General features: G+C 39.4%; 4 protein-coding genes across 9 annotated transcripts; 1 reads left to right on the top strand and 3 right to left on the bottom strand.

Moving 5' to 3' along the window:
- Positions 1–714: 714 nt before the first annotated feature.
- Positions 715–9225, bottom strand: LOC103982217 (transcription factor JUNGBRUNNEN 1). Its single transcript, XM_065106947.1, has 10 exons — positions 9092–9225; positions 8838–8993; positions 7497–7739; positions 5906–6469; positions 5742–5805; positions 2686–2740; positions 2304–2579; positions 1658–2206; positions 1301–1587; positions 715–1237 (listed from the first exon to the last, which is right to left on the bottom strand). Exons 8-10 carry the CDS (start codon positions 1887–1889, stop codon positions 845–847), a joined length of 912 nt encoding a protein of 303 aa, XP_064963019.1. The 5' UTR covers positions 1890–2206; positions 2304–2579; positions 2686–2740; positions 5742–5805; positions 5906–6469; positions 7497–7739; positions 8838–8993; positions 9092–9225; the 3' UTR covers positions 715–844.
- A 523-nt stretch (positions 9226–9748) lies between these two features.
- LOC103983308 (trihelix transcription factor ASR3-like) lies at positions 9749–12255 on the top strand. The gene is made up of 2 exons (XM_009400534.3): positions 9749–11006; positions 11306–12255. Exons 1-2 carry the CDS (start codon positions 10346–10348, stop codon positions 11638–11640), a joined length of 996 nt encoding a protein of 331 aa, XP_009398809.2. The 5' UTR covers positions 9749–10345; the 3' UTR covers positions 11641–12255.
- A 2743-nt stretch (positions 12256–14998) lies between these two features.
- On the bottom strand, positions 14999–19728 carry LOC135581444 (uncharacterized). 6 transcript variants are annotated; one of them, XM_065106951.1, is made up of 10 exons: positions 19520–19728; positions 19308–19398; positions 18116–18247; positions 17502–17590; positions 17294–17429; positions 17130–17204; positions 16833–16954; positions 16663–16738; positions 15409–15468; positions 14999–15310 (listed from the first exon to the last, which is right to left on the bottom strand). In XM_065106951.1, the coding sequence occupies exons 3-10, from the start codon at positions 18227–18229 to the stop codon at positions 15158–15160; spliced, it is 825 nt and encodes a 274-aa protein (XP_064963023.1). In that variant the 5' UTR covers positions 18230–18247; positions 19308–19398; positions 19520–19728; the 3' UTR covers positions 14999–15157. The 6 variants fall into 6 exon arrangements, with proteins under 6 accessions (XP_064963023.1, XP_064963020.1, XP_064963022.1 ...); XM_065106948.1 differs by lacking the exon at positions 19308–19398 and having other exon boundaries at positions 18116–18266; XM_065106950.1 differs by lacking the exon at positions 19308–19398 and having other exon boundaries at positions 19520–19727.
- A 740-nt stretch (positions 19729–20468) lies between these two features.
- Positions 20469–25780, bottom strand: LOC135611302 (BTB/POZ domain and ankyrin repeat-containing protein NPR2-like). Its single transcript, XM_065106954.1, has 4 exons — positions 24498–25780; positions 22305–23052; positions 21059–21253; positions 20469–20926 (listed from the first exon to the last, which is right to left on the bottom strand). The coding sequence occupies exons 1-4, from the start codon at positions 25074–25076 to the stop codon at positions 20661–20663; spliced, it is 1788 nt and encodes a 595-aa protein (XP_064963026.1). The 5' UTR covers positions 25077–25780; the 3' UTR covers positions 20469–20660.
- Positions 25781–25823: the final 43 nt, after the last annotated feature.

Here is a 25823-nt window from a genome sequence, read left to right on the forward strand (position 1 = left end):
CGAGAAAGTGTACGATCTGGATGTTGAAGATGATCATCATAGGATATTTTAGAGGAAATTTTCTGAAGAAAACATTACAATAATAATAATAATAATGATGATAACATCGATATCATGATTCGACAGTCTCTCTACTCATAAATTCGAGGCATGTCAACAGTAATTATGCCAGCCCACTGGTTATCCACATCGATTCATTGTATCTGTTGCCATCTGATCTCGATCGTCTCCGATATGACTCGGCCCATTCCCAGGTTGCAAAGAGGATGAGGAAATTGCTGCTGGGACATTTTAAGCATTCTTTATCGTGATACATTTAATCAAGAGCATTCCACAGTTGACATGGTCCATTCCAATTGTGTGGCTGCTGTGTATTCCTTTCTATCACAACTGGTCTTGCACTTAATTTGACATAATATACTTATTATAATTGATTGATCAACAATATGTAGAATATATATAGTTACTTTTCTTATTTGGATGAAAAATGAAACAATGGCAGGCTATAGGAGGGTGAATGACACCGGTGAAAACAATTTGCTTCACAAATTGATCGGTCCAGTAATGCATTAATCCATTTGTGAAGTTGGATCATCAAAATGTTTAATCTCAGAATACTACTTATTAAGATATGAAAGAAATTATCGCATCTGTAATATCAATCCAACCATGAAACGATTAGATCTATCTGGGAATCAACATAAATGAATGACATACCGAGCAACCATTCCAATTTATTCCGTCCATATTGTTTGGGACATCGAAGGTAAGTGTAAGCATGAAGCAGTCACATCACTGACGGGCTTCCCGTTTCTTATTCCCTTATTCTATCTAGTTATTGGCGTTAATATGCATGATACATCCCTCCAACTGTATCCACACTCATAGGGAGGCTTTGGTCTGCCATGAACTCAATCATCGTTCCAAGCTCATCCCAGCAGTCGCCATCTCTGAAGAACTCATTCGTGCTTGGACTCTGAACCACGTTGGAGTACAGCGATGGAGGTTGGCTGATCGAGTTGCACTGCCATCCATGCACCTGGTTGTGCTCCTGAGAGCAAGAGTAGCCTGAGGAGGCGCAGCACCTGTAGTCGCTTCCGTTGTCGCACTCGAAGCTGCTGGTTACGCAGCTCGAGTCAGCTGGAGCTCGCTTGTGGGTTGATGATGCCTTCCATTTGCTCGATTGCTTTCTGTAGGAGGCGCTCCTCTTGAAGATTCGGCAGATGGTCCAGATCTCCTGCAACGCAACGCACCGGGGTGAGGATTCTGCAAACGAGGAGGCGAAGCGAGAAGATCTCACAGCTTCCTGCGTGCTTCTGGTGTCGTCGGCGATGCTGCTGTCACCGGAGGGGAGGCGGAACTCGTGCATCATCCAGTCTGTCTTGGTTCCCTTCCCGGCGCTCCCTCGGTAGTACACCAGCGACTTCTTCAGGCCGACGCAGTCGCCTGAGGAGTTGATCGGCTTATCGATGCCGGTGGCCTTCCAGAAACCGGACCCGGTCACCCGGTTCGGCCTTATGCTGTTCCTGTACTTCCTCCCTCGACGGCAGAAGAAGTAGGACGACTCGTCTCCGGCAGTGACGACTCCTGTGACGCCACCAACAGAGAATGAAAAGGATTCAGTGCGTGCAAGTATGGATCAGGCAGCTGAACCTACTTGGTAGATCCCATGGATCATGCTTGTAGATGTCCATCTCTTTGATGATATCGATGCTGGGAGTCTTCTTCTCCACCTTCCGGCGGAGATAAAACCCGACGAGCTCTTCGTCGGTGGGGTGGAATCGGAATCCGGGAAGCACCACATCATCCTCCTCCTCCCTCTTGTTCACCATCTCCTCCATCACTATCTTCTCTCCTCCCTTCTCTTTCTTCTGAATGAGTGTTCTCATCTCATGGCTGCGAGGCCACGACGGAGAGCCTAAAAGGTGGTGGAGGTGGCCTTGGTCAAGACATCATCTTTGAACCCTCTCCCTCCTTATATACGACTTCATCCACCGATCCACTGCAGTGGGGGGATGCCAATTATGATGGTGGTTGATGGCACAGGGACACTGATAGAAGCATGATCTAAACTAAACTTGGGATTAACATTGATGAGCCTCATCTAACACCAACCTTAGAACACTGAAAACCACATTTGCCCTAGTCTTCTGATGGGACCATTGATGTTGAGGTGGTGCTGTGACAAATACTTCATGCGATGATCCTATAAAAAGAGAAAATGAGATAACCCTTTCACATAACATATAAAATATATTCATGAAATTTTGTTGATTTCAAAGAAGTATGTGTTCATGAAATACCTTCTGTGATCACAAGTGCATGGAAAAGCACCCAATAAAATTTACCACATGACATAAATTCTGATCCATATGGTGAGTCCTCAATCGAGATAAAGAAAAAGAGAGAGTGTTTCTTCATGTTCAACAAAATTTCTCTCCACTTGCCTTTGAAAGACGGTAGAAAAGTGAGAGAACCCCGAGAAACTTTGGATTCTGTATCTCCCTGCAGAATCTGATTCCAGTTTCTAACCTCTCCCATGGGGCAGGCTAAACTAGAATCCTTCTATGAAGAAGAAACTGCAAGATCACATATTTCTCAATGCACAGAAAGTTTGTGGAGCACTGGGATCAGTGAGACAAATGACATAAACGCCAATAACCACAAAAACTAGCTTTTTCTTACCTACCGTCTTCATGTCACATCTAATATCATCTCCTGAGTTGTTCCACAATGACTCCTGATGAATAATAATCATTAACAAAGTGGATAAAGTTGCCAACCAAACCAAGTTTCATGTTGCTTATCAACAATGCTACCAAGGAGAGGAGAGAACTCATTGAGATCGACAGCATCTGTTTTGTAACCAATGGAACACAAAGTCCGAGTATGGTAACTAATGGACAAGCTCAGCTCTCTACTTTTATATGGTTGCTAGTGGACAAGAAACAAAGCACACTTTTGAATGCTGGCTTCGAGACTAGAATAGTCTCGAGCATGACAACAGGCACCATGGCAAACTAATTGACTGTATCAGACAAACCATGTCTGTTCATAATTCTACAGGGATGACAACAAAACTGAACATTGAACTTTTCTTTTGAGATAGAACAGAAGGTCAAAGTTGCATCTTTAAGAAACATGTAATCTTGATCAGATATTCATGTATCAAAGCCACAGATACAGAGTTTGCAAAGAGCATGCCAAGGCATTAACTGAGTCCAAACATCTCAAATTAGTAATTTGCTTGTTATAATAATTATATGATAAAAAAAAAACCCTGTTTGTCACACATTTTAGCATTTCCTTTAGAACAAGTGAATTTAATTTATTTTTTAAGGCTTGTGAAACTTACACAAAATGTGTTTTTCATATGATAAATATTGGCTTAGCATCAATTGAGTAAAAGAAATCCAAACAAATCAAGAGGTTTCAAAGAAGTTAATTTTGGTGTCCATACATGCTTTCTTGCTATTAAGGAGCTAGTAGGGAGATGTCATTGTTGTTCATAAAAGTAAATTTGGGTATACAACATCAAAATTAGATCAGTTAATGCAATCAAGTGTCAGAAAATGTTAGGAGGTCAACTCTACTGAAATTTAGTTAGCAATCAAGTGTGATTCTAGCTTTGTGATTTACTTCTACATTTCTTCACATTCATTGAAGAATACTAATACGCTAAATTGCGTTATTTGTTCTTAATGTCTCGTATAGCTCTGTTTGTTGCATTAACAAACAGAGCTATACATAGCTCAGACAATGCTGCTGTTTAAGGCTGTTAATTTGTAGAAGAGAAGAAATAATGCACCAGTAGTTATTAGGTAAACTCAGACAAGGTATTTTCTTCTGTTGAGAATAATGGAGGGGGGGTAATCCCTTGCAGAAGCCAACAAAAGGCTCATGAACAAGCAAGGAAACAAACTATTCCTTGGTTGTCCCCAGGACAAAGAACCAATTATAATCAGAATAGAACAGTGGAAGGACACTTTTCATGACTACATATGTTGAATCTAGGTGATGGTTGAATTTGATGCACAAGTTTATCTTCAAGTATAATCACATTGTATCTAGGAGAGGATACGAAACAATGCAATGCCACTAAGCCTAGCTCAGTTTCAAGGTACATTTTCAAAATATTGCCTCAGCATTTGTCTCCCTACCAGTTTCTGAAGTAGATGTTTTGCACTAGCTCCAATAAATGTCCAAAACCTTATAGTCAAAGTGATGGATGTCAAGATTACTGTCAAATATTGAAGTTTGGGAACAAAATCCAAAAGAGTTTACATTATAACCTCTGCTATGATATACTTTCTTTACTAGTCTCACATGATAAAATTCCTAGAACATCCAGATTCTAATGAAAAAAATGGTCACCATATAAATGTTAATCTAGAGAACGCCTACAATAACAAGCAAGAAATTAGCGTTCCATAAAGACGGATTTCATTGTAGATTTCATTCTGCCAATCTTACCCTAAAGAAAAGGCGGATGTTGGTTCATTAAATATTTCCCTTGTTGGTTTCCTGGAGGAAATAGAAGTTATAGCAATTGACTTTTTGAGCACTAATGCCAAAAGCCTTTTGCTCCCTGGTCACATCTCGTGGCAAAGTTTCTCGTGGACTTTTTCTTGATCAAAAAGTATTGGTCATTGATCACAGAATACTATTGGTTGACAGCTTCCAGCTGACATTTAATTGAGCTGAGCAGTGAGAGAGAGAGAGAGAGAGAGAGAGAAGAAGAAGAAAAAGCCTTTATTGGTTGTCTTCACAGTGATGTGGCATATTGAATTTGCCAGGGAATTATTTGTCAGGTTGTGGTATAATACACAAAACTATATTTCTTGTCAGTAAGATTAGAATAGTCAAATGCTAATAAGAGAGAAAGGAAAAGGCAGAGTGAAACTGATGGTACATGTCACCACACTTGTTCACTGTTCCAGAACAAGAATACTTGCTACCTACTTCCTCCTTGAATCAGCCACCAGTCTCACTGATCTTGAACTGGAATGAGAACCAAAACTACCAGAAAAGATGCCACAACACAAGCAGCAACTTGGTCTAATGAAGAGGAGAGGGTGGAAAATGACTGATGAACTCCAACCTTACAAAGGCAGAGAGACCATTGCAGCTCTTGACCACCAACACCACCAGTGTTGATGGCCTATGGGAAGTCTTATAAGAACAATGAACATGCACTTGTTGATCAGAAATCAAACCTGAAAACAATTTGTGTTGTCACTCTTTGATGCTGCCTCTCAAGGATGCTTCTGAAATTTTTTTACTTTGGCAGGAGGATGAGGTTCAGGAGGTGGTTTTCTGACTTTGTTATGGTTTCCTTATCTTGATGGATCATTTACTTGTCATCAGATCAACCACATTTAGTTTATCAGCAGCATGCTTCAATGAGGGTCTCTTTCTTAGACTTTTCTTACTAAATATTTTATTAGTAGCAAGTCTATGAACGTGTAAATCTTTTCACAACAAGATATAAAGTGGTTTTCACCAACTGTTCATGGTCAACAACTCAACAATGTCTTCTCGATGCAAACATATCCAATTGGAACATCAAATAAATTAATTGTATCATAATTCATTCCAGTAAACATATATATTATTTTAGAATGACACCATGATGCATAATTCAACCATATCTCAGGAATCAACTGCAACGTTCTAGGAGACACAGAATCAGAGAGCATAACTGAAACATTTAATGGCATTAATCGTGAAGTTTAGCTCACCCAATAAGATGGTTGGTCTGATCAAGCCAAATCTTGAATGGATAAAAAAAAAGCCTTCATTGATCTGCACAAATTTAAACTCCATTAAGATGGAACAGATATAATGGTTAGTTGTAACAATGGAACAGACACCAGAACATCCAACAAATGATTACTAGACACACCTTTTTCTGGCAGTTCTTTTGGATATCCTGGTACTGTCCCTCGAATTGAGTCGAGTTTTCAAACAGATGCCTCGGCATGTCACGGTACAAACTTTATTCAATCATATTAATTGACGCATTGCCCACAAAACCATTACAAAATTATTGAAAATGGTCTAAGCATCAAGGTCGCCAAGTGATCCCCCCAAGTTGATGACCATCAACTGTTGGATTAACAACAAAAATGGCAGCTCAAGTTGATGACAATCAACTGTTGGATTAACAACAAAAATGGCCAAGATGCCTCCTGCTTCAAGGGAGATTTCACGTACATTCAGCTATCCTTGCATCAGTAGATCGGAAGCCACACCACTCAGCATCTCCAAATGAATGGATCTCCACTCCACCTTCTGCTAGCTGAACCACGCTGTCTATGGAAACCGAGACTAATCCAGAATCGTTTAAGCAAGCTTCGCTGACATCATCCTTCGATGAGTCAGCATGCTTTGTTAACGGAAGAGTGTCATCAGCACCAGAGCAGACTCAGATCTTTCTTCACAGGCCTGCTTTGTGTTGCTTTGCAACCTGTTAAGAAAAGATGTGACATGTAAAAGTTAAAAGAAAACTATTAGTCACAAATGAACTGCATAACAGTTTTAAGTAAGGAGCAAATAGAATCTACAAGTGATCATAAAGTGAGGTTCCTGAAATTGCAGAATACCAGGTAAATCAATGCTTCTACAAGTACTACATGGACAACATGCTCTTGTACCATCAATTACCAACTGAAACTTAAAGTGATATTTCCGTAAAATCACATAAAAATCCAATTACTAAGTAAAATTATATACTGGAATTAAAATAGATGTAGATCTTCTGGCAATGATCTCACTAAAGGAACGCTAATGAAAGCCTCGGTAAACTCTTTTTCACTATTTACCAGTGACCTCCACTCTCCTATTTTGAAAGGCTTCCCACAACTCTTCCCTTTTCTGTTCTTAATGCATTTGTGATCATGTACCATCTTGAGCAATTCACATTGTTTATCAAGAATTGGCCAGCCAATATGTTCGTTTTCTAACTGGTTCTATAGTACAGGCTGTCTGCCCCAATTACTCTAAATTCTAGCTTAACTACAAACTGGACTGTTTGTTCGAAAGTATATGTCCATAAGCTCAGATCCATTCAACAGAATTTCGAACTCTAAATGCACCCTGAATTTACCATCCTATTTTCCATGATGCATGCCACAAACTCTATCTTTTAGACAATTTCTTAGACTCTTGGCCTCCGACAATTTCATTGAATAGCCACTCCAATGCCAACTCTCCAACAATTAAGTTTGTTCCTATGAACATTAACCACAATGAAAACCATATGCTATGCAATTTTAACTATATGCATATCAACTCATAAAATCATCACATGCACTATTTTAATTATATGTTTCCATATGATCATTTGAGATATGCTGTAACAATTTAAACAAAACAAAGTCAAAATGAGACCAGTAGCGATAAATCTGGTAAATAAAGGCACTTGCACTCCAATAAAATATTGCAGACACATAATCCCTGTGACATCATAAGATCAAGTCTCGCCAGTAAGGTACCTTCATAATTGTAAGATCATCAAGATGACCTTCATTTGGATTATTAGTCACCAAGCCCAAAGCAGCTCTCATGGAGATCATCATTGCTGCTTCAGTTTCTTCTGATGCTTCCATCACAGTTGAGTTAGCAGCTGCAACCAAAGTAGCAACTGTTCTTAATTATGTAGAATCATTCCAATTGAAGTTACTCAGACCCTCTCTGTAAGCCCGTAGCACCAACTGGGCTGTGCTGGTTGTTGGAATCTGTCAAGTGTCAACATAACTAAAAATCAGACATGATAAACAGATACAGACACAGACTGCACAGAGAAAAGTTTGAAACTTGAAACAAAATATTGTCAATCCAGAACTCAGACAGGAACACCCGAACTCAGATAAGCATACCCAAGTTAGATGATTTTCAGCAGGACCCGAGGTTCGTTTAGTGGTTATATAAGAGTAACAGTATTAGAGGAACTATATAATTATAGTGGGTGACTAAATAAATTTTACAATCTGCATAATGGATGAATAAAAATTTTTACAGCAGAAATTAACATTTAGTAAAGTGAGAGTTTAGTAGATGCTTTTAAGGTTTAATCAGCCATAAGTACACTGGTTATCAAGTCTGAACTTCTAGATGCATATAATGAAAAATGTTAATTCACTAACCATGATAAATTGCTACAGATCCCACTCTAAATTGACCTGTTTGCTCCAGATTCCACACAACTTTAAGTAGAATGTTGCAAATTATATAATTTTGCACTTCGCAAGGAATGCAACTTCTCCACTAACTTGAACCTTCCTACGACATCGACTCAATCTGAGTACTGACTCAGTCTACGAACATGCCTTCCTTTCCTTGCTTCCAATGCAACAAGCGAATGCGTAACTAATGCCATTCATAATCAACATAGAGAAGAAGAGAACCTTATCAGCAGTTGAACCAACTCTAGGAAAATAATTACAACAAGTGCTTTCTCAACATCATTGCTTACCTATAATTCCAGAGTGGCGAAATACCTCCAAATAGGGGGAAGGTGACAGCATGATATAAACAACAAAATAGATGGCAGACGATCTACATGTGATGGTCCTGGCAGCTTATGGAGGCTTCTAATGTAGAAACCTCGGGAGTATAACAACTGGCTTATACAAGGTCTTTAAGCATGTTGAATTGAGCAGAGGTAATAGTCGTATAAGATGATTCGCAGGTTTTCTGGTCCTTTTGTCATTTATCTTCTCGTAATAAGGTAAGTACACTGCATGTGTATCTTTCATACGCTATAAACTAAAGAGAAGTATACAATAACAGTAAATCCTACATGCTCAAGAAAATGATAGGACCCAAAATTCTACCAGATGCAAATGATGTTGACATCAATGGAAGCGAAACTGGAATCACGACGAACAACAAGTGATCCGAAGCCGCACCGTTTCCGATCGCTTGAGAAGCGGGACCTGCAGCAGGAACCGCTTGATCTTCTTCAAGCTGCTCTCCGTGCCTTCCGCCCTCTGAAATCGACACGGTTTTGGGCGTGAGATGGATCGAAGAAGAGGGAACCAAAACCCTTATCGGAGACCCAAAACACCAAGATCGAGGAATCACATACCCCAAAGCCCGCATCGGAGGCCATCGACGAGTGGTATCGCGGGATCGGAACTACCACCAGAGGAGAATTCGGGTTTTCGGGGAGATCATTCGGGAAGTCGGGCAGGTCGGAGTGACGACTATTCCGATACATATATATATTACGCGCGTTATATCGAAGTCATTTTAGGCATGTTAATTAAGTCAAATGGATCGACAGCCCCTTCAATTCATTTGTTAGTTAGCAAACAACATATCTAATTAATTAATCACATAAACAGGACGCTTAAAATAATGGATTTGCTTGTTATTGGGAGATTAGTGGTTTGAAACGTCATAAACACCCCCCGTTTACGAGGCAGGACATTGTAACAGTGTTATCTTGATTGTAACAGTTCCAGTAGGTGATCCGAATTGTTAATTGTAGCAGTGGTATCTTTGCTTGTAACGGTTCTACTAGGTTGATCATGAAACAGGCGCTTTAACGTTCGCGCAAGCATAGCTTGATATCCCGATGCATGGTCGGATCCATTGATTCTGTACATAGCAGAGTATGAAGGATTGCATGCTGGAAGAGACAGAGAAGGCAGGAACAGTTGGAAGAAAAATGAAGATGCCAGGGAACTCTGGAAAAGCTGGCGTTTTTTTACTGTGCAGCATGCACACATGATGATCCACAGGGTGGCTCGCTGAAGCTGTCAGCTAGATTGGATGTTTGTGGCCTCGTCTTATGATGATCCTGTTATCTTCTATCCTCCAATGATGCCCACCAGGTGCTCGGTGGGTGTACATGATGCTGCTTTCTCCTTCTCCAAGCATGTGGTAGAGGTTATTATGAGCATCCATCCATCCATCCATCCATCCATCAACGCAAGCCAACGTAAGGTTGCACCGATGAGTAGGTCGGGGGCTTTAAAGAAAAGCTTGGAGTTTGAAGGCTTTGCTGCTTCGGTGAGACCCACATCATGCCGAGAGCTTACAAAAAGCCGGGGAGAGAGAGAGAGCGAGAGAGAGAGAGTGGGAGAGGGCAAAGGAAAAGCTAAAAAGTTTCATCGCCATGCCAGGATCCTTTGCTTTCTCCCGCTTTGTTATTATATCTGCATGCAATCACCACGGCATGCTGCTTTTCCTGCGCTTCTGCTAGTTTATTTGCATGCAATCCATTGCCCCACTACAAAACCATGAGAGCCCCTTTGCGCCATGTTCTGTTCCTGGGTCGAAGGTTGCAGGTTGAAAGGGAGTCAGGAGACGGTTGCTAAAGAAAGACAGGATAGAGATGGAGAAGAATGCGTTGGTCGGGGTGGGAGAAGAAGAAGAAGAACATGAAGACAGATGTAGGGAGTACAGAAAAGGGAACTGGAGTCTTACTGAGACCATGGTTCTGATCGAGGCGAAGAAGATGGATTACGAGAGGAGGGCGCAGAGGTTGAAGGAGTTGCCGCGGGGCAGCAGCGGCATCGGCAGTAGCAGGCCACAAGAGATGAGGTGGAAGTGGGTGGAAGACTGTTGCTGGCGACATGGGTGCTACAGGAGCCAAAACCAGTGCAATGACCGGTGGGATAATCTCATGAGGGATTACAAGAAGGTCAGAACATATGAGCTGAGCTTGAGCGCCGGAGGAAACCCAGGTTTATCTTACTGGAAGCTCGAGAGGCATGAGAGGAAGGAGAAGAACCTGCCCTCCAATCTCTTGCCTGAGATATACGAAGCCTTAACCGAGGTCGTGCAGAGGAGAGCCATGGTGGAGAAGGCGAGTGGTGGTGGTGCATGTGTGGCCGCCGCGAGGCCAGTGCAAGAGGAGAGGCAACTCGGGGGCGCCTCAGCTTCGATGCAGCACGGCAGCCCAGGTGCAGGATCACAAGCTCCGGAACCGCCAATGATTGCGCCGCCCCTTCCTCCTTATCCTCCGCCACATTCTCGACCAATGGCCACCATAGGTTAGACTTCTCGGTCCAACATATTCAACAGTTAATAGATCAAGCCATGCTTCTATTCCAAAATGCTGCTGCTTGCATTCCAGCGCTGCATATCTGTTTCTCTCCTTCCAGGAACTTCAACTGAACTATGAGAGAGAGAGAGAGAGAGAGAGAGATTTATGTCTATATTTGTTCTGCTACTAATGCTTCTAACAATCTACCTTCTAACGTAAGTTATAGTCTTCCATGGCATATTGAGTTTGCTGTGAGTTGCTTTCAGGCTCTTCCTTTCCATGTGTAATTTCTCCTTATCGCTACAGATTCCGAAGACAGTCAGCATTCAGTATCACCAGAGAGGAAGAGAAAACGAGGAGGAGGAGGAGGCAGCAGCAGCAGCAGAAGCAACACCATGGAGCTGAGTTCTGCGATCTCGAAATGTGCTTCGATCATAGCAGAGGCGCTGCAAGCAGGAGAGCAGAAGGAGGAGACCAGGCACAAAGATCTGGTGAGCATAGAGGAGAGGAAGGCCAAACTGGAGGAGTCAAAGTCAGAGATGAGCAGCCAGTCCATGGATGGCCTGGCTTCTGCCATCAACAAGCTTGCCAGCTCAATCCTTGGTTTGGCCACTGACAGGATGCAGAAGCTCCAGAAATAAATGAACAAAGAACCTGATTGTAGGTGTCACACAAAAGTCCAGGGCCAGGAAAGGAGAGTGATTTGGTACACTCACCACTGGCTAAGCTCCTCCATCAGCCATTCCATTCTCACTTCCAATCATTAATCATGCTGGGCTTGTGGGAATCTCTGCTGTGACTTTGAGGTCATGATTGCTTCACAACTGCTCATGGAGAGAGATGCTCTCTCTCTCTCTCTCTCTCTCTCTCTCTGTGCATGGCACATGACACAGTGGCATGAAAAGGGTGGGGAGCTGCAGAGAGATTGAGATTTGTATGTGTCAGTTTAGATATATGTATTCTGTGCTGAACTAGGTAGGTTATCTCTAGCTAAATCTACTTAGAAAAAGTGTCAGCGCTTGGATTCACCAAATCACTCGAAAGCCTCGAGGAGAGAGAGGTGGCTTTTACTTTGTGTCAGAGATGCTTTGTTTTGTTGTATCTGTGAACCCACCCACAAGTACTTGGAATGCAGGGGGAGACAGTGCAGTGGTCAAAGCAATTTGTTGTGGGAAATTACAGCCATGCCCACACACTCTCTCTCTCTCTCTCTCCTCTGTGGATTGAATGAGTCCTATGAGTTGGCTGCAGTTTATTTCTTGCTCTTTGAACCTTATAATTTATAGTTCTTTTATTATTAGTTACTCTTTTATTAGCCTAAACATGTAGATAAATCTTAATAAGTTGCTCTTTATATATGAATTGTGATTTATGTACTGAATTAAGCTTATTTTATACACTGATGTAGTAGTAGCTAGCATTTCTAGCTGGCCGTCTTCTTATTGTTTCTATTTGTGCATCTTCTATAGTAAAGCATCAATCTTTGTCTTCTTGACATTTTACCAGGATGATTTTAATGCACTCAAGGCTACATAAATAATTAAGTGACAAGGTTGTGTGTGTTTTAGCACAATTAAATGAATCATATGAATCACATAAAGACATTTCCCCTAATGTTGGTGGGTTTTGGCACAATAAATATCTCCTCAGTATGTTTTGTTGTTTATGATTTATGTTATTTTGTATCATGTATGACCTGAGGATGGTCCAGCATTTGCTTGGAACTCAATTAGTAGGCAATGAGTTAATTCATCTGTTGCTACAGACAGCATTGTGTACTAAATCAGCTGTACCTTCAGACATCAGCCAATATTTAGCTGTGTGGCCTTGTTTTCATACCCTATATTTGGGTGGGAAGAGACAGCAGGGACAAAGCTTGATGCTAAAAAATTTATCATACATCACACCATTGACCAAATTAGCAATTGCAATTTGTTTTAATTAAAGCAGAAGACTTGAATTCATTTTGACACAGTTAGGTATTTGTTAACATATACATTTATATTATCTCAATGATTTGCCATCAACAGAGAAGCAGAATTTATAGTGGATTTGATGTTGCTTGTTGGCATAAACAACTCACTCCACTTAAGGAAAACCTTTGTTGAAATTTTATTTTTTATTTTTTATTTTGATGGAAATGGTTTTGAGCTTTTCTTATTATAACCATGTATGTGCAAATGGAGTAGTATTTATGGGACTCATCAATTATAAGACAAGTATGTTTCTGTGATTCTTTTTTTTTTTTTTTGTGAACTTCAATTTTAATGTGCTATGTTCCCATAAAGATAAAACATAATTATTATGTTTATTATTATTATTCTCATATGCATTTATGTCTCTTCATTTTATCTCATTATTGATGTATAGATGGGTGTCTATATCATGTTCTGTTATTCATGTGCATGCAACATTAGCAACTATCCAAATCACATGAAATTAACATGAGATTATCATGAGAGCTAATAATGGTTAAGCGTTTGACACTGTATAAGCGATGGATTAACTTTCATTGTCTTATTGGAAAGGGGATTTTTTTTTTTGAAATCACGCAAATTAACAATAAAAAAATATATCAGAAAATCGATATAAGATAAATGCGGTTGACAATTCTCATCTACATTTTTAATGTAAATCAAATTTTTTATCATGTAAAATAAATTATAAAGTCTCTGAGTTATCTCCGCTCAAACACAATCCGCTTATGTATTATTTCACATAAGATAAATGCGGTTGACAATTCTCATCTATATATATGTATGTATATATATATATGTATGTATGTATATATATATATGTATGTATATGTATATATATATATGTATGTATGTATGTATGTATATATATATATATATGTATATATATATATATGTATGTATGTATATATATGTATATATATATTTATATGTGTATATATATATATATATATATATTTATATGTATATATATATATATATATATATATATATATATATATATATTTTTTCGAACTAAGATTCCTTGTCCTCCTTGAGCACTGACTTCATGAATCTAAAATACAAAAGGAGATACTCTACTTCAACCTCCTTCCAATCTTCATCCTCGTTGAATCTTTGATCATCAAAATTTCTGAACTCTAATACGACTTGCTGTAAAAGGAGAAAAGAATACCTAAAATTCAAAAACCAAAAGAATACCCAATTCAGGTTTCAACAGGAATGGAAGTATGCCAGAACAATCATCTGCATACTAGGCATAGAGTGCTTGCATCTAAATATGCCTAAATCATTGAAGAAAAATGAAAACTTAATTGACAGCAAACTTCTCTCATTCTCTGATGAATACAGAGATAAGCTGGACAACCTGAAGAGATCTTTGGAGGGTGTGAGAAGAGCTGTGCATTTTGTGGCAGTGATAATATCATGCAAGTTTATAGTCAATGGTGTGAAGAACCAAGTTGGATACTGATTATTAAGCAGCAAAATCATATCCTGATAGTATAAGCCATGGAATCTGGAAATGTGAACTGAGGATATATAAGCATCTTCCTCAATCTCATTGAACAAATGGAAGATGAACAAGAAGAAATGGACTGCACAAGATAATACAGGCATGCACACCATATATAGATCACTGTAACTAAGATTCATGACGCATGAAGCTCACCTTCACTCAGCTATATCCTACCTTAGGACTAGACCTTCAAATGCCTATATATGCATGCCTAACAACTACAGTGAGGACCAATTCAAACATTTGCACATAATGAAAGTAATTAAACTGTGGAAGATGCATACAGTTGACCATGACAAATTACACAGGATTCAGATTCTGTTCAAGTTCAGAGCGAAAAACTCAATATCTATCACCTGATTGCAAGCTAAGCAACATGTTTCTAGCATACCGGGTACTATACTTTTGAATAGTGTATCAAGGGATGTAAGCTTCTGGTTAGGACCAGGGTCAAAATATTCATCATCTCAGCATGGTCAAAATGATCATGATTATGAACAGATCAGATTGGGAAAAATAACTTGCAACTTTTAGTATAAACATTTTTCCAGAATATACACTAAATGAGGTTAGAGAATGAACGGCAAAACCAATATTAACAGTGATTCATTTGCTAGTAAGCTTCATTATTTTTCACTTTCTCCTATGCTGATGATATCAGAAACTTTATACAGGAAATTTATGGACATCAACTATCATTGCCGCTTGGCTAGTGTCTTTCTGAGTCCCCTTAGAATCTTTGTAAACCACATGATGTTCATGATAAATAGTGCTGCGGGTACCAGCAAAGTAAGAAGGTAGCCTAACGTGTGCATCTGCCTGATCTGTGAGAAGAGGAGAGGATTATGGAATTAATGTTCGGTCAGAATTTGCAAAATCTTGCCATAAACAGAGTCAATATAAAAGAATATCCGCACCTGATCATAATACAAATAGATGTAGTAGAACAAGTAGATGAACAACAATATTCTTGCCACCTGCATAACGATAATCACTTGGCTCAAATAATACTATTTAGCAACATAGGCGTAAGACCATATATTGTAAATAAAATTACGATAAGAGAACATAAAAACAGGGATGGGCCGGTTGCACGAGACTGTTCACAGTGCAGGGTTTGAGAGGTGTGAAACATATGCAGCCTTACCCTTAGGATGATAGAGGCTTTCCCATGATAAGCCTTTGACATCTAGATCATGATGGCAAGCTACACTGAAGCAAGATCCACCATTGATCCCTAAGTCTGACTCTAACTAATTATTAGTTCACACATATTAAACAGTGTTGGAGATTTACTGAATTCCATTTGGTATTATGGCATAAACCAATTAAGAAAATTGTATGAAATTCAAGTAACAGAGTGGTCAATTAAGCTATGGACATGGCTCAATGGTTGAAAGAGAGATGCATGTACTTTCTAGATTGCGACAAAGCAGCATTGACTTAACTAAGGTTAAAGGACTAATTAATTTGCATCAGTAACACTACTTCAGATTCATTTTCTGCAAATGGCTACCACAAAGGGCATTGATGGGTATTAATCAATCTAATAACTCCAGAGTATGTCAGCCTGACCAACCTTTTCTAAACAATTTGCTTAATTTCCTCCCACCATAATTAGCACAGAACAGTGTTTACTAGTTTTATTTTTCCAAACTTGTATGTGATGCAATCATACCCCAAATGTCTTATAGAAGATTCTTATTTGACGTGGTTTTTCCAAATTCATCCATTTTCTTCTTAAATTAGATGGCATAAGTTCATTATTTCTAGTGAACCAGTGAATTCTTAAATGAAATTAGTACATTCTTTTTTACCAATTAACTTTAGCAGCAATAGTTTTCTTTGATATGGAATATGAGATCCTGAAAGTTAATTGATAAGAGATGACAAGAGCAAAAGTCTCAAAGTGAGAGCACATGAAAGTGACATGTAAAGTTGTTGCCACAAGAAATAGAAGGCTCAGGCTCCAAGAGGATTATACTGTCATGCAAACTGCAATCAGATTTTTTTAAATAGAAAAAAAGAAACAATCAAGTGAAGTTAATTTTTAACTGTCAAGATTAGTCCAAAATATCTTTCTCATAAGGTTTTCAATAAGAATGATTAAAGGTTCAAAAATAACAACTTGCTTTATAAGGAGCTCTCAAACGACACAATCTTGCACTTACCAGCCATGCAATAAACATCATGACACCATTAACTAGATATGCGCTAGATTTTTTCATTCCAGCAGTGTCAAGGAACCTTCAGGAAGAAAAAAAACAAATCATTGTTAATTTAAGAAATCTGACTTCTTAATGTTACAATGATATAAAGTCCAGTAGTATTAATAAGGTACCATCGTAAATTTATTCCAGGAGTTGTGGTCTCAGAAATAAGGACCATGTATGTGTACAGCTGCCCTTCCCCGGAAAACATAGTGTAAGAAATTGCTGTTGCAGATAGCAGATGATGGAGAACCTGAAAAGGTAAATCCTAATTCTTTTAATTCATATGAAACAGGTATTGGTGAAGGCAGACATGACCATAGTCTTTCGCAAGCAAGACCAAAGCAAGTTAAAATTTTAAGTAAAATTCTAAGAAACCAGCACATAAAACATTTACACATTAATTGAACTTCTGAGATTGTCCTTACATATTCAATTCCACCAAGGGAAGGATATAGCCAAAAGATCATTGCAAGGTCCGACACGAAGTATCCAACAGAAACCTGTCGAATTTATCAGCATCTGGACTTGCAGTTCTAATAGCAGTACTAGAAGTGGGCACAAAAGTAAATATCGTTGAGAAAGTTCTCACCCCTAATGTAAATATAGATAAACTTGAACTCCGGAATATAACTAGCCCTTCAGTGCGATCTGAGAAAAGATCTGAGAAGAATACTAAATATAATGACATCACCGTGATAAAAATCGCATGGGCACTTGACATTCCCCTGCAAAAGTAGTTTCCTTATACGTGAGAGCTCATAAACAAAAATGGTATGCAATTAATAATAACTTCTCACCTATTATTCCACTCGATACTTTGGATCTTTGTGAGGGAAGCATATCCCTTATAGTAAAGAGAACTAATCATATGGGTAGCATCATATGCCTGAGAATTGCAGACTGTTAAGAAGTTAAATGAGACAACTAAGATATCCAAGTAAGAAATCATTGATCCCTGTACAGAAGTCTACATGCATGAATAGGCACATGCCCACGATATAATTGGAAATTGGATGGAGAAGTGGAGGGAATGAGAATCCATATAAGTACTAAACACCAATAAAGATTCAAAATGATAAAGGTAAAAGCAACTTTATACTTTTTAACAGCTCATCAAAGGAAACATATTTTTAGGCAGTGGGTGAGCTTGTTTGTCTAAACTTTATAATCAACTCAAAATGCTCCTCTCATCTCTGTCCCTTGCATGAGAACAGATTATTCTTACTGGGCGCTTCATGGTTTTCAAAAGACTTAACCAAATATCCAAAGATACTAATATGAACCAGATTTGGCTTTTAGCAGTTCTTTTTCAGTCTCTTGAATATTTTCCTTCAGAAGACCAGGGATATGCATTATAACAAAGCATTGGTAAACAATTTTTCAGGAGAGGATATATGGGAATGAAACATACCATCTTGCACATATAAATGCCAACAAGGACAGAGGTACATGCAACAAGATGATCTGCTAGCAAGTAATTTCTGACCAGCCACCCAGCCTGGTAGATGTATGACTTCTCTGCCATTACCTGAGTCTTAGAAACCTGCATTATGACATATATCCTGATTCAAGAATTCAATCAATAATGAAACAATTATTACATGCAAAACATATATATTTTTAAGATGAATATATTATTTTTCAAAAATTCAAAATGAGTTAATTTATATGCTAAAAAAGGTAGAACATGTTTTTGCAAATGATATGCAGTCTAGCATAAACTAAAAGCCTTTTCCTTAGAGTCAATTAGAAGCCTTATTGCATGCAGAAGAAGCATAGCATAAGTAATAACAACAACTGCTTACTTAAAGCAAATTTTGCAAGTAAAGAATAAGATAGGCATTCTACCCGAAATGGTTCATATCCTATATATAATCTTGTTACATTGCTGAAAATACAAGAAGCCTACTTATTGAAGCTGCCACAAACGTAAAAATAGGACAATACTCTTCTGTATCATTTCTATCAGACATCACAAAAGGCCTTAATAAACAAGTCAAGAGCAGAATGGGATTTCATCTGTACAACTGAAATTGTGCTTTAATGTACAGACACACTGACTTGTGACACACAGAAAGAGCCAAATTGAATGTGTCATCAGTACATTACAAAAAGGAAATCAGAGGCCAATAATTACTGAGATGCTAAAGCAAGTCTATGGAACCACCGGAGCCTTCTCAACCCAATCCTAGTGTTAAGAAGGGATGGGATCAACCGAGCCTCCTCACTTAGTGCTACTAGTAATAGTTAGATTTAGTTTATATTTTTATGGTACTTTGGGACTTAAAGAGATTTCCATGGTAGGAAAGAATTCTCCTAGAAGTGTCCGTCTTTCCAAATTTTTACCTAAATTCACATTCTTGTTCTCCTCACGATCAAGGTGAGAAAGAACATCAGCATAAACTGCAAGCCACGATATAAAGTAGACCAAGATATGTCATCTTCCTGAAAGAGAAAAAACAAGGCCCAACTGACGTCTGGAGCAATCAAGCAGTTAACCAGCAGTTCGTCCAGGCAAATCAATCAATGCTAAGCAAAAAGTTCCTTTTTTTGCTGAAATATCCTTAACCAGCCAGGAAAAAAAGTAATTTTTTCATCATCACCTCTCATCGCGATGCACCCCTCAGACTACCATCACTCGGGTTCTCGAGTGATGCCAATCCCAAACCCGCAACCAAAGCAACCAAGAACAAGCTCCAAAACACGTTGATCAGTTAGAATTACCATCGCAGAACGCTCGGTTTGAACCAGCAAAAGCCGAAATCAAGAAAGAGAACAGAGCGCCAACGTCGGTCGTGGGAGAGAAAGATTCTACCTGGAACCACGAATCGGGAGTAGACGGGCGAAAGGTGCGTTATTCTTGGGGAGAAGCCACCAACCGAGCAATTAGCTAGCAATTAGCGAAGGGCAGGAGGAGGGATTGAGAAGGGAAGAAGAGGGAGGGAAAACGTGAGGGGTTGGAACTTGGCAGAGCAAGCCTTTGAATCCTGGGAATAGGATTCGTGTTGGATTGTGCCGCAAGAGATTGCGACGGACGCTATCTTTATACCCCGACAAATTCAATTGCGTGACGATATTGGATTGCGGAATCAGAAGATTGGATCGAGTGTATATGGACATCTATACGTACATATACGTATATGATGTATACACATACACGAAGGCGATAAAATTTCGTGTATACCCCTCGAGGTTTGGTAATATTAGTTAGTATCTATCTATATAAATCGAGACATTGATTTATGTTAATATCATTTAAAAGCTAATTATAATATTAAGATATGTTAGATCTTTTGGTTGATTTTTCTAAAGCTATCTTTTTATATGTTTTTTCCGGATGGATTTTTTTTTGGATGATGTCTCATTTTTCTTATAATCTCATAAATATCACTCGACAACTTAGCTCTCGTCGTCGTCGTCGTCGTCGTCATAAATATCCGAATAAACAGATCATGAGAAACTAACAAAAAGAGAGAAGAAAAAAAAAATTAGTATCACCAGTTCCAGAAGGAAACCAAACCACAATTCATATCACATCTCCATGATCATTGCTCAACCCACAATCTAACTGGTTTTTCTCCAGAAACACAGGACAAGATCTCTTACAGCAGCTAAATTATCTCAAGCTAGGCCAAGGACTTCACCCTGATCAAATGAAGCAGATAACAGTTTTCTTAAAGATGAGAGGCCAAAGATCAAAACTATAAGCTTCATATCAGCAATAAACATCACTCACAAAAGGCATCAATTCAATTCAGGTATGGTAAAGTCAATAAACCTTATCTGGTAACATCCTTTCAGTAATGTTTCAAAGTGTTTTACAGGCACTCGGTACCGGCAGGAAACAGCATTCTTTCCGATAATTGTTGATCTTGCTGCATCGATTTTGGTCCATACATATAATATAAACTAATAATTCTGGACAGCTATGTATATGTACATCGCAAAATCGTTTCTCAATTTCTTGCAAATGTGTGATGCTTTTCTTCACTTTTAGGCGACGACGAGGATGAGGATGATGACAGCCCCGAGAGCAAGCTTCCGGCCTTGTCCTTGCTGAACGCCTTCCTAACATCCTCTTTGAGCTCACAGAAACGCAACTTTTTGACCTTCTGCTCATCGGGGGTGCCCTTCTGGAGGTAGAACACATCGGGCAAGTCATCCTCCAGGAACTTATCCAACACTTGTGAACAGTGAGGAAAATATCGCCGGCCCAATTCCACTGACAATTATGGGCATGAAAATTAATTTGTAACAAATAACATTGTTATGAACTATAATCACAAAAAGAAAAAGAAAATCATAGCGACGAGAAGTAAACATTTCTTGGCGGAAACCAGTTATATTAAAATACCTGTTTTCGACAAGGCATCTACCCTTGATCGAAGCCTCTTATTTTGCACTACGGGTGTTTCGTTCAGGTCAACATCCCTCAGGTTACTGGAGCTTCTAGATTTGGCAATACCAGTAAATTCAGAAGTTGTGTTGGCGTGTGCTATTTCCATGGCTAACTTAGCTTCAGCAGGGAAGAATAATCTTGCAAATGCAACTGAACAGTACAGCAATCAAAATTAGCAGGTGCCATCTGATAACACATAAGTCAATCGATATAATACTAGCAATAATGATATCTGTGTTCTCCTAGATGTTGCCAATAATATCAGCATAAGAATTTTAGCTGCAGTTGTAATCTTCGAATAATAATCAGTTTAGCAGAAGTACATATCCTCAAAATAAATGCTTGAAAACAAGAATTTTGATGTCAAAAGATCAGTCTACCATGCTGTCAAAAGCCACTTTGAGTTAGCACTCATTGACTAATTTGCTTCCTAGATCAGACTACGAAAAAAGAAACAAACTGTTGGTAAATTAATCAATGTCCTAAATTAAACATGAGCACATTTGTCCCTGAACTAGAATCGATTAACTAAAGATTTTATAGAACAATCAAATCCAGATCTGACTTAAAAACTCAGTACCTTCTTCCACCGAGTTAAGGATATAGGTGAACGGACATAGCATCATGGATGACATTACTGGCATAATCATATTAAGTTCTACTTGTATTAAAATGACTGTCCTTAGATATAAAATGAGAAAACGTTCATCAAACAAAACACTGCAAAACAACTATGAAAACAAGGATAATGCACCATCATTTAATGACTAGTGAGAAACAAATATGACGGCAGCTGATAAGAAAATTCTAAAGTATCTATCATGATAGGAACACGGTATCAGATTCAAAAATGAAAAGAAGCAAACCTGCGACGTTACAGGTCTGATTTGCACTGTTAGCTCAAAAATCATTACAGATTAAGAAACAGAAAATATGAATAAGAACAAATATAAGAAAAAAAATTAAACTCAAAGAATTAAAAAAAATCATTCATGCTCAAGATTGCTACAAAACCATTCGTACTTCGAAAAACAAAATATAGAAGATAGACTTAAATAAGCATGCAGGCCTACTTTTGAGGTAGAGGTGAAAGACATTTAACAATACTAAAGCAAGAAATCTGTAAAGAAGATGATATGCGACAGACAATATTCATGAAGGCGATCGATAACTGTATCACAATTCCCTTATGGAAGCTTACCTCTATTTTCCAGGTAAAGAAGCTTCATGTGTAGATCATCAGCCAACAATGGTGATGTAGCAGAGTCTTCTGCAGCCAAGGGATTCCTCATAATCTCTCTCTCCAGAATATCAATGCAAATCTTGTTTTTATTTGATTCTTGACCCTGCTCTGTTCTTGTAAAATAATCTTTCGCCCTAGTTAGTCTCCTACATATTCTAACAGCATTTTGGCCATCAGCTGTTGTTTCTAATGCTGAGGCACCTTTTGTGAGAAGTGACACAATCACTGCTGGCTCTCTTCTCATGGCAGCCAAATGAAGTGGTGTGTATCCTCTATCATTCTTTAAATTCACATTGGCTGACCCAAGGTCTAACAACTCAGCGACAACTTTAGAATCAGAGTAAGCAGCCGCATAATGTAGAGCATAGGCATCATCTAGAGTAACCCCAGACTCACTCAAAAGCAACTTTACCAGTTCAACATCATCAGAGTCCAGAGCTCTGTGGATTCTTTTAATTCTCTTCTCAAGCATGGGGTCCACGGTGGCAGTAGATTCCTTAGGCTGAGATTCGCGATGCAATAATCTAATTTCTTCAGCTACTTCTTGCGGGAGCTCCTTCTCAAGAGCAATATCATCAAGATCCGACCTAGCTACTCTTTGGACACAGTGAGAGAGCAACTGGTTAAGCTTCGAGTGGGAGGCAACCTGAAGGATAGGAATGACATCTTCCACCATAGCTTTATCAACAAAATTCAGAAGTCGACGCTGTGGATTACAGAAACGATAATACAGTCACCTTGGTGTTGTGCAAAAATATCAATACACATTCATCACCACAAAAAGACCACAGAAGAGTACAAAATACAAATATTAGAAGAATTACATGTTTTTATTTATAAGACCTATTTAAGAAATCATCTCAGGTTATCATACAAAAGGCAACTAGAATGTCAGTTCACAAGTTATAAATTAACTGTTTTCATAGCAGTAAACTGGAATGGTGATGATTGTGGATGCAGACAAAGACTGTCGAAGAAACAAAGAACTTTCAGAGATAAGCTACGAAATTAGCTCATAAGTCAATCTTACTAATCTTTTTCATGGCGATTATAGTAGTATCCCATTTTTTCTATCAGACAAACTATTAAACTCTGACTGAAGTTGTTTTCCTTGATAATATTTATCAGTTATGCAGTTTTTTAAGACCATGCACTACTCTTACATTGTTGAGTAATTTGTCATCTCGAGATAATAGCATATTTCTCCCAAACAATCTCTATATCGTCAGTATCTCGAACATGTCTGCATAACAATAAAAAAACACAGATGCAATTTTCAGTAATGCACTGTAGATACACGAATTAAAACTTTTTTTTCCACACAAGTAGGGGCACCAAAGTTCCTTTTGTTATAACACTTCTATTTTAGACATATCATGTGTGATATTAGTGTAGTTTGTCGAGTCAATCAAAGTGGACCTAATAACTATTGCTGCAGTAATAGTTATAGTGCTCGGTATAAATCCTGCAGTCAGCAAAACAAAGATTTAATTGTACATGCAATCTTTTCCTCAAGAAACTTCTAACTTTCAAGAACTCGTAGACTAAGGTTCATAATAGAAAGACAAAGATTTCCACCGATAGTAAAAGTCAAATATATGGTTCCTGGTATCTGATGAAACCTTTTATAATCTTTCCTATCCAATTATTGAAGTCTTTTTTTGTTGAACCTGTGGTTGAGTTCTCATACACATGAACGAATATTTGTGTGATTCCACTCACCATCTCAATAAATTCTAGTAAAGTCATCCTAAAGCCTCATATCCTCCCAACAAGTAACTACTTCAGCGCATCATACACTGTTCCACTTTCAGTAGATTTGCATCATGAATTTCTTCGGACATCAGATGAGCTGCACTCTCTCTATGGGAATTCGAGGAGACAAAGAAAAAAGTTCCATTATGAATTTAGAAACATGTGTTGAACTTTTCATTCTGTAAAATTGAGTAAAAAGACTCGGGTATTATTCTCCTCCAGCTCAACAGATCACAAGATTTCATTACACGCAAACTCAAGAATCAAACTTGTCACCAGTTTTCGTGATATGAACATCAGTTAGTAAAGAGCAATTAATCCAACTATCGATCAACTTCACAAACGCAAACATAGGAAGAAAGACAATAGGCTAAAACATGAGGACAGCAAACCAACCTGTAAAAGTGAGACGAGCTCCGCGATCTGAAAGACAGAAGATGCGTACAAGAGCTCGACGGCGAAGCCAATGGCTGGCCGGCAAGCGTCATGCGCGCAGAACCTGTCAACGCATATCGACACATCCTGCGGGGCCGCTCTGAGCTTGCCCGTGTAGAGATAGCTCAAGAAGACCATGAAGGCCTCCCGGCCGATCCGACCACCGGGGACCAGCTCGTTCATGACGTACCTGGGCTTCCCCTCCTGTCGATTCCCTCCGCTTCCTTCTCGGGAGAAGAGGTCACGGAAGAACCGGCTCCTTGCGGCCAGGATGCAGCGGTGGATGCCGACAGGAGCCCCTTCCACTGCGATCTCGGCGTCAGTGCAGTCAAACTCGGTGTCGAGGAGGAGGCGCTCGAGATTAGAGCTCAGCTTGCTGAGGCTCAGGACCTCGAGGTTGGTCCCACCCTCCGGCGCCGCGGGAGGAGGCGAGGGGCTAGGCGCGGTGCCACCCGGAACATGGTAGGCACTCGAGCCATTGGAGAGGTAGGAGGAAGAGGCAAAGCTTATGGAAGACGAAGGCTCCGTGAGATTAGGCATGGCGTGGAAGCCCAGATTCCTATCACCTTGCTTCTGAGGACATGAGATCCGAACTATCTAGCATCCTATGCTTCCAAAGATGGATCTTTTTCCGATAATTTTCGACATATATCATCTACTCCAATCCAAAATCCAAACTTTCTTCCTCCCGTCTCAGATACAGCAGATCAGCTGCCGCTCAGAGCGCAGAAAGGGGATTCGGGAACAAACGATTCAAGAAGCTCGAAATTCCAATCAAAAACCCATCTTTCCCACCAGAATCCCAAGAACTCACGTTAACACCTCGATCAAGCCCTCGATTCCAAGAGAGCCAAAGCGGAAAGATACGAGAACCCCATCGAAACCCCACCAAAAAAAGCTAGCGGAAACCAAGAAATGCACACCGAAACGAATTCGTGCTCCCGGAACGACAAGAACGCGATCCCTACGCTGTAATGTCTGGGAATAAATCTTTCACTAGATTTCAGGAGGTTTTGTTTTCTTTTCTTCTAGTGCACCCTTCCTTCGTCTCTCACGCGCACTCTCTCGTCTTCGGATGAGGAGAGGGGGGCGCGGTGACCGGACTTTCTTGGTTGCGGTTGGATGCTGAAGTCGCGGGGTGACGCGAGAGATGCCGTCACCACGCGGTGGTAGGGCAGGATGACGTCGCGCAGGCATCGCGGTGCAGGAGTTGGGTCGACGAAACTTCTTGGTGGCTTGTCCGCTCTGCGGTGGCGCCGTCCAACGCGACTCCGCTTCCACACCTTT

The sequence above is a fragment of the Musa acuminata genome, chromosome BXJ2-4 (assembly GCF_036884655.1).
Source record: "Musa acuminata AAA Group cultivar baxijiao chromosome BXJ2-4, Cavendish_Baxijiao_AAA, whole genome shotgun sequence".
NCBI lineage: Eukaryota > Viridiplantae > Streptophyta > Magnoliopsida > Zingiberales > Musaceae > Musa > Musa acuminata.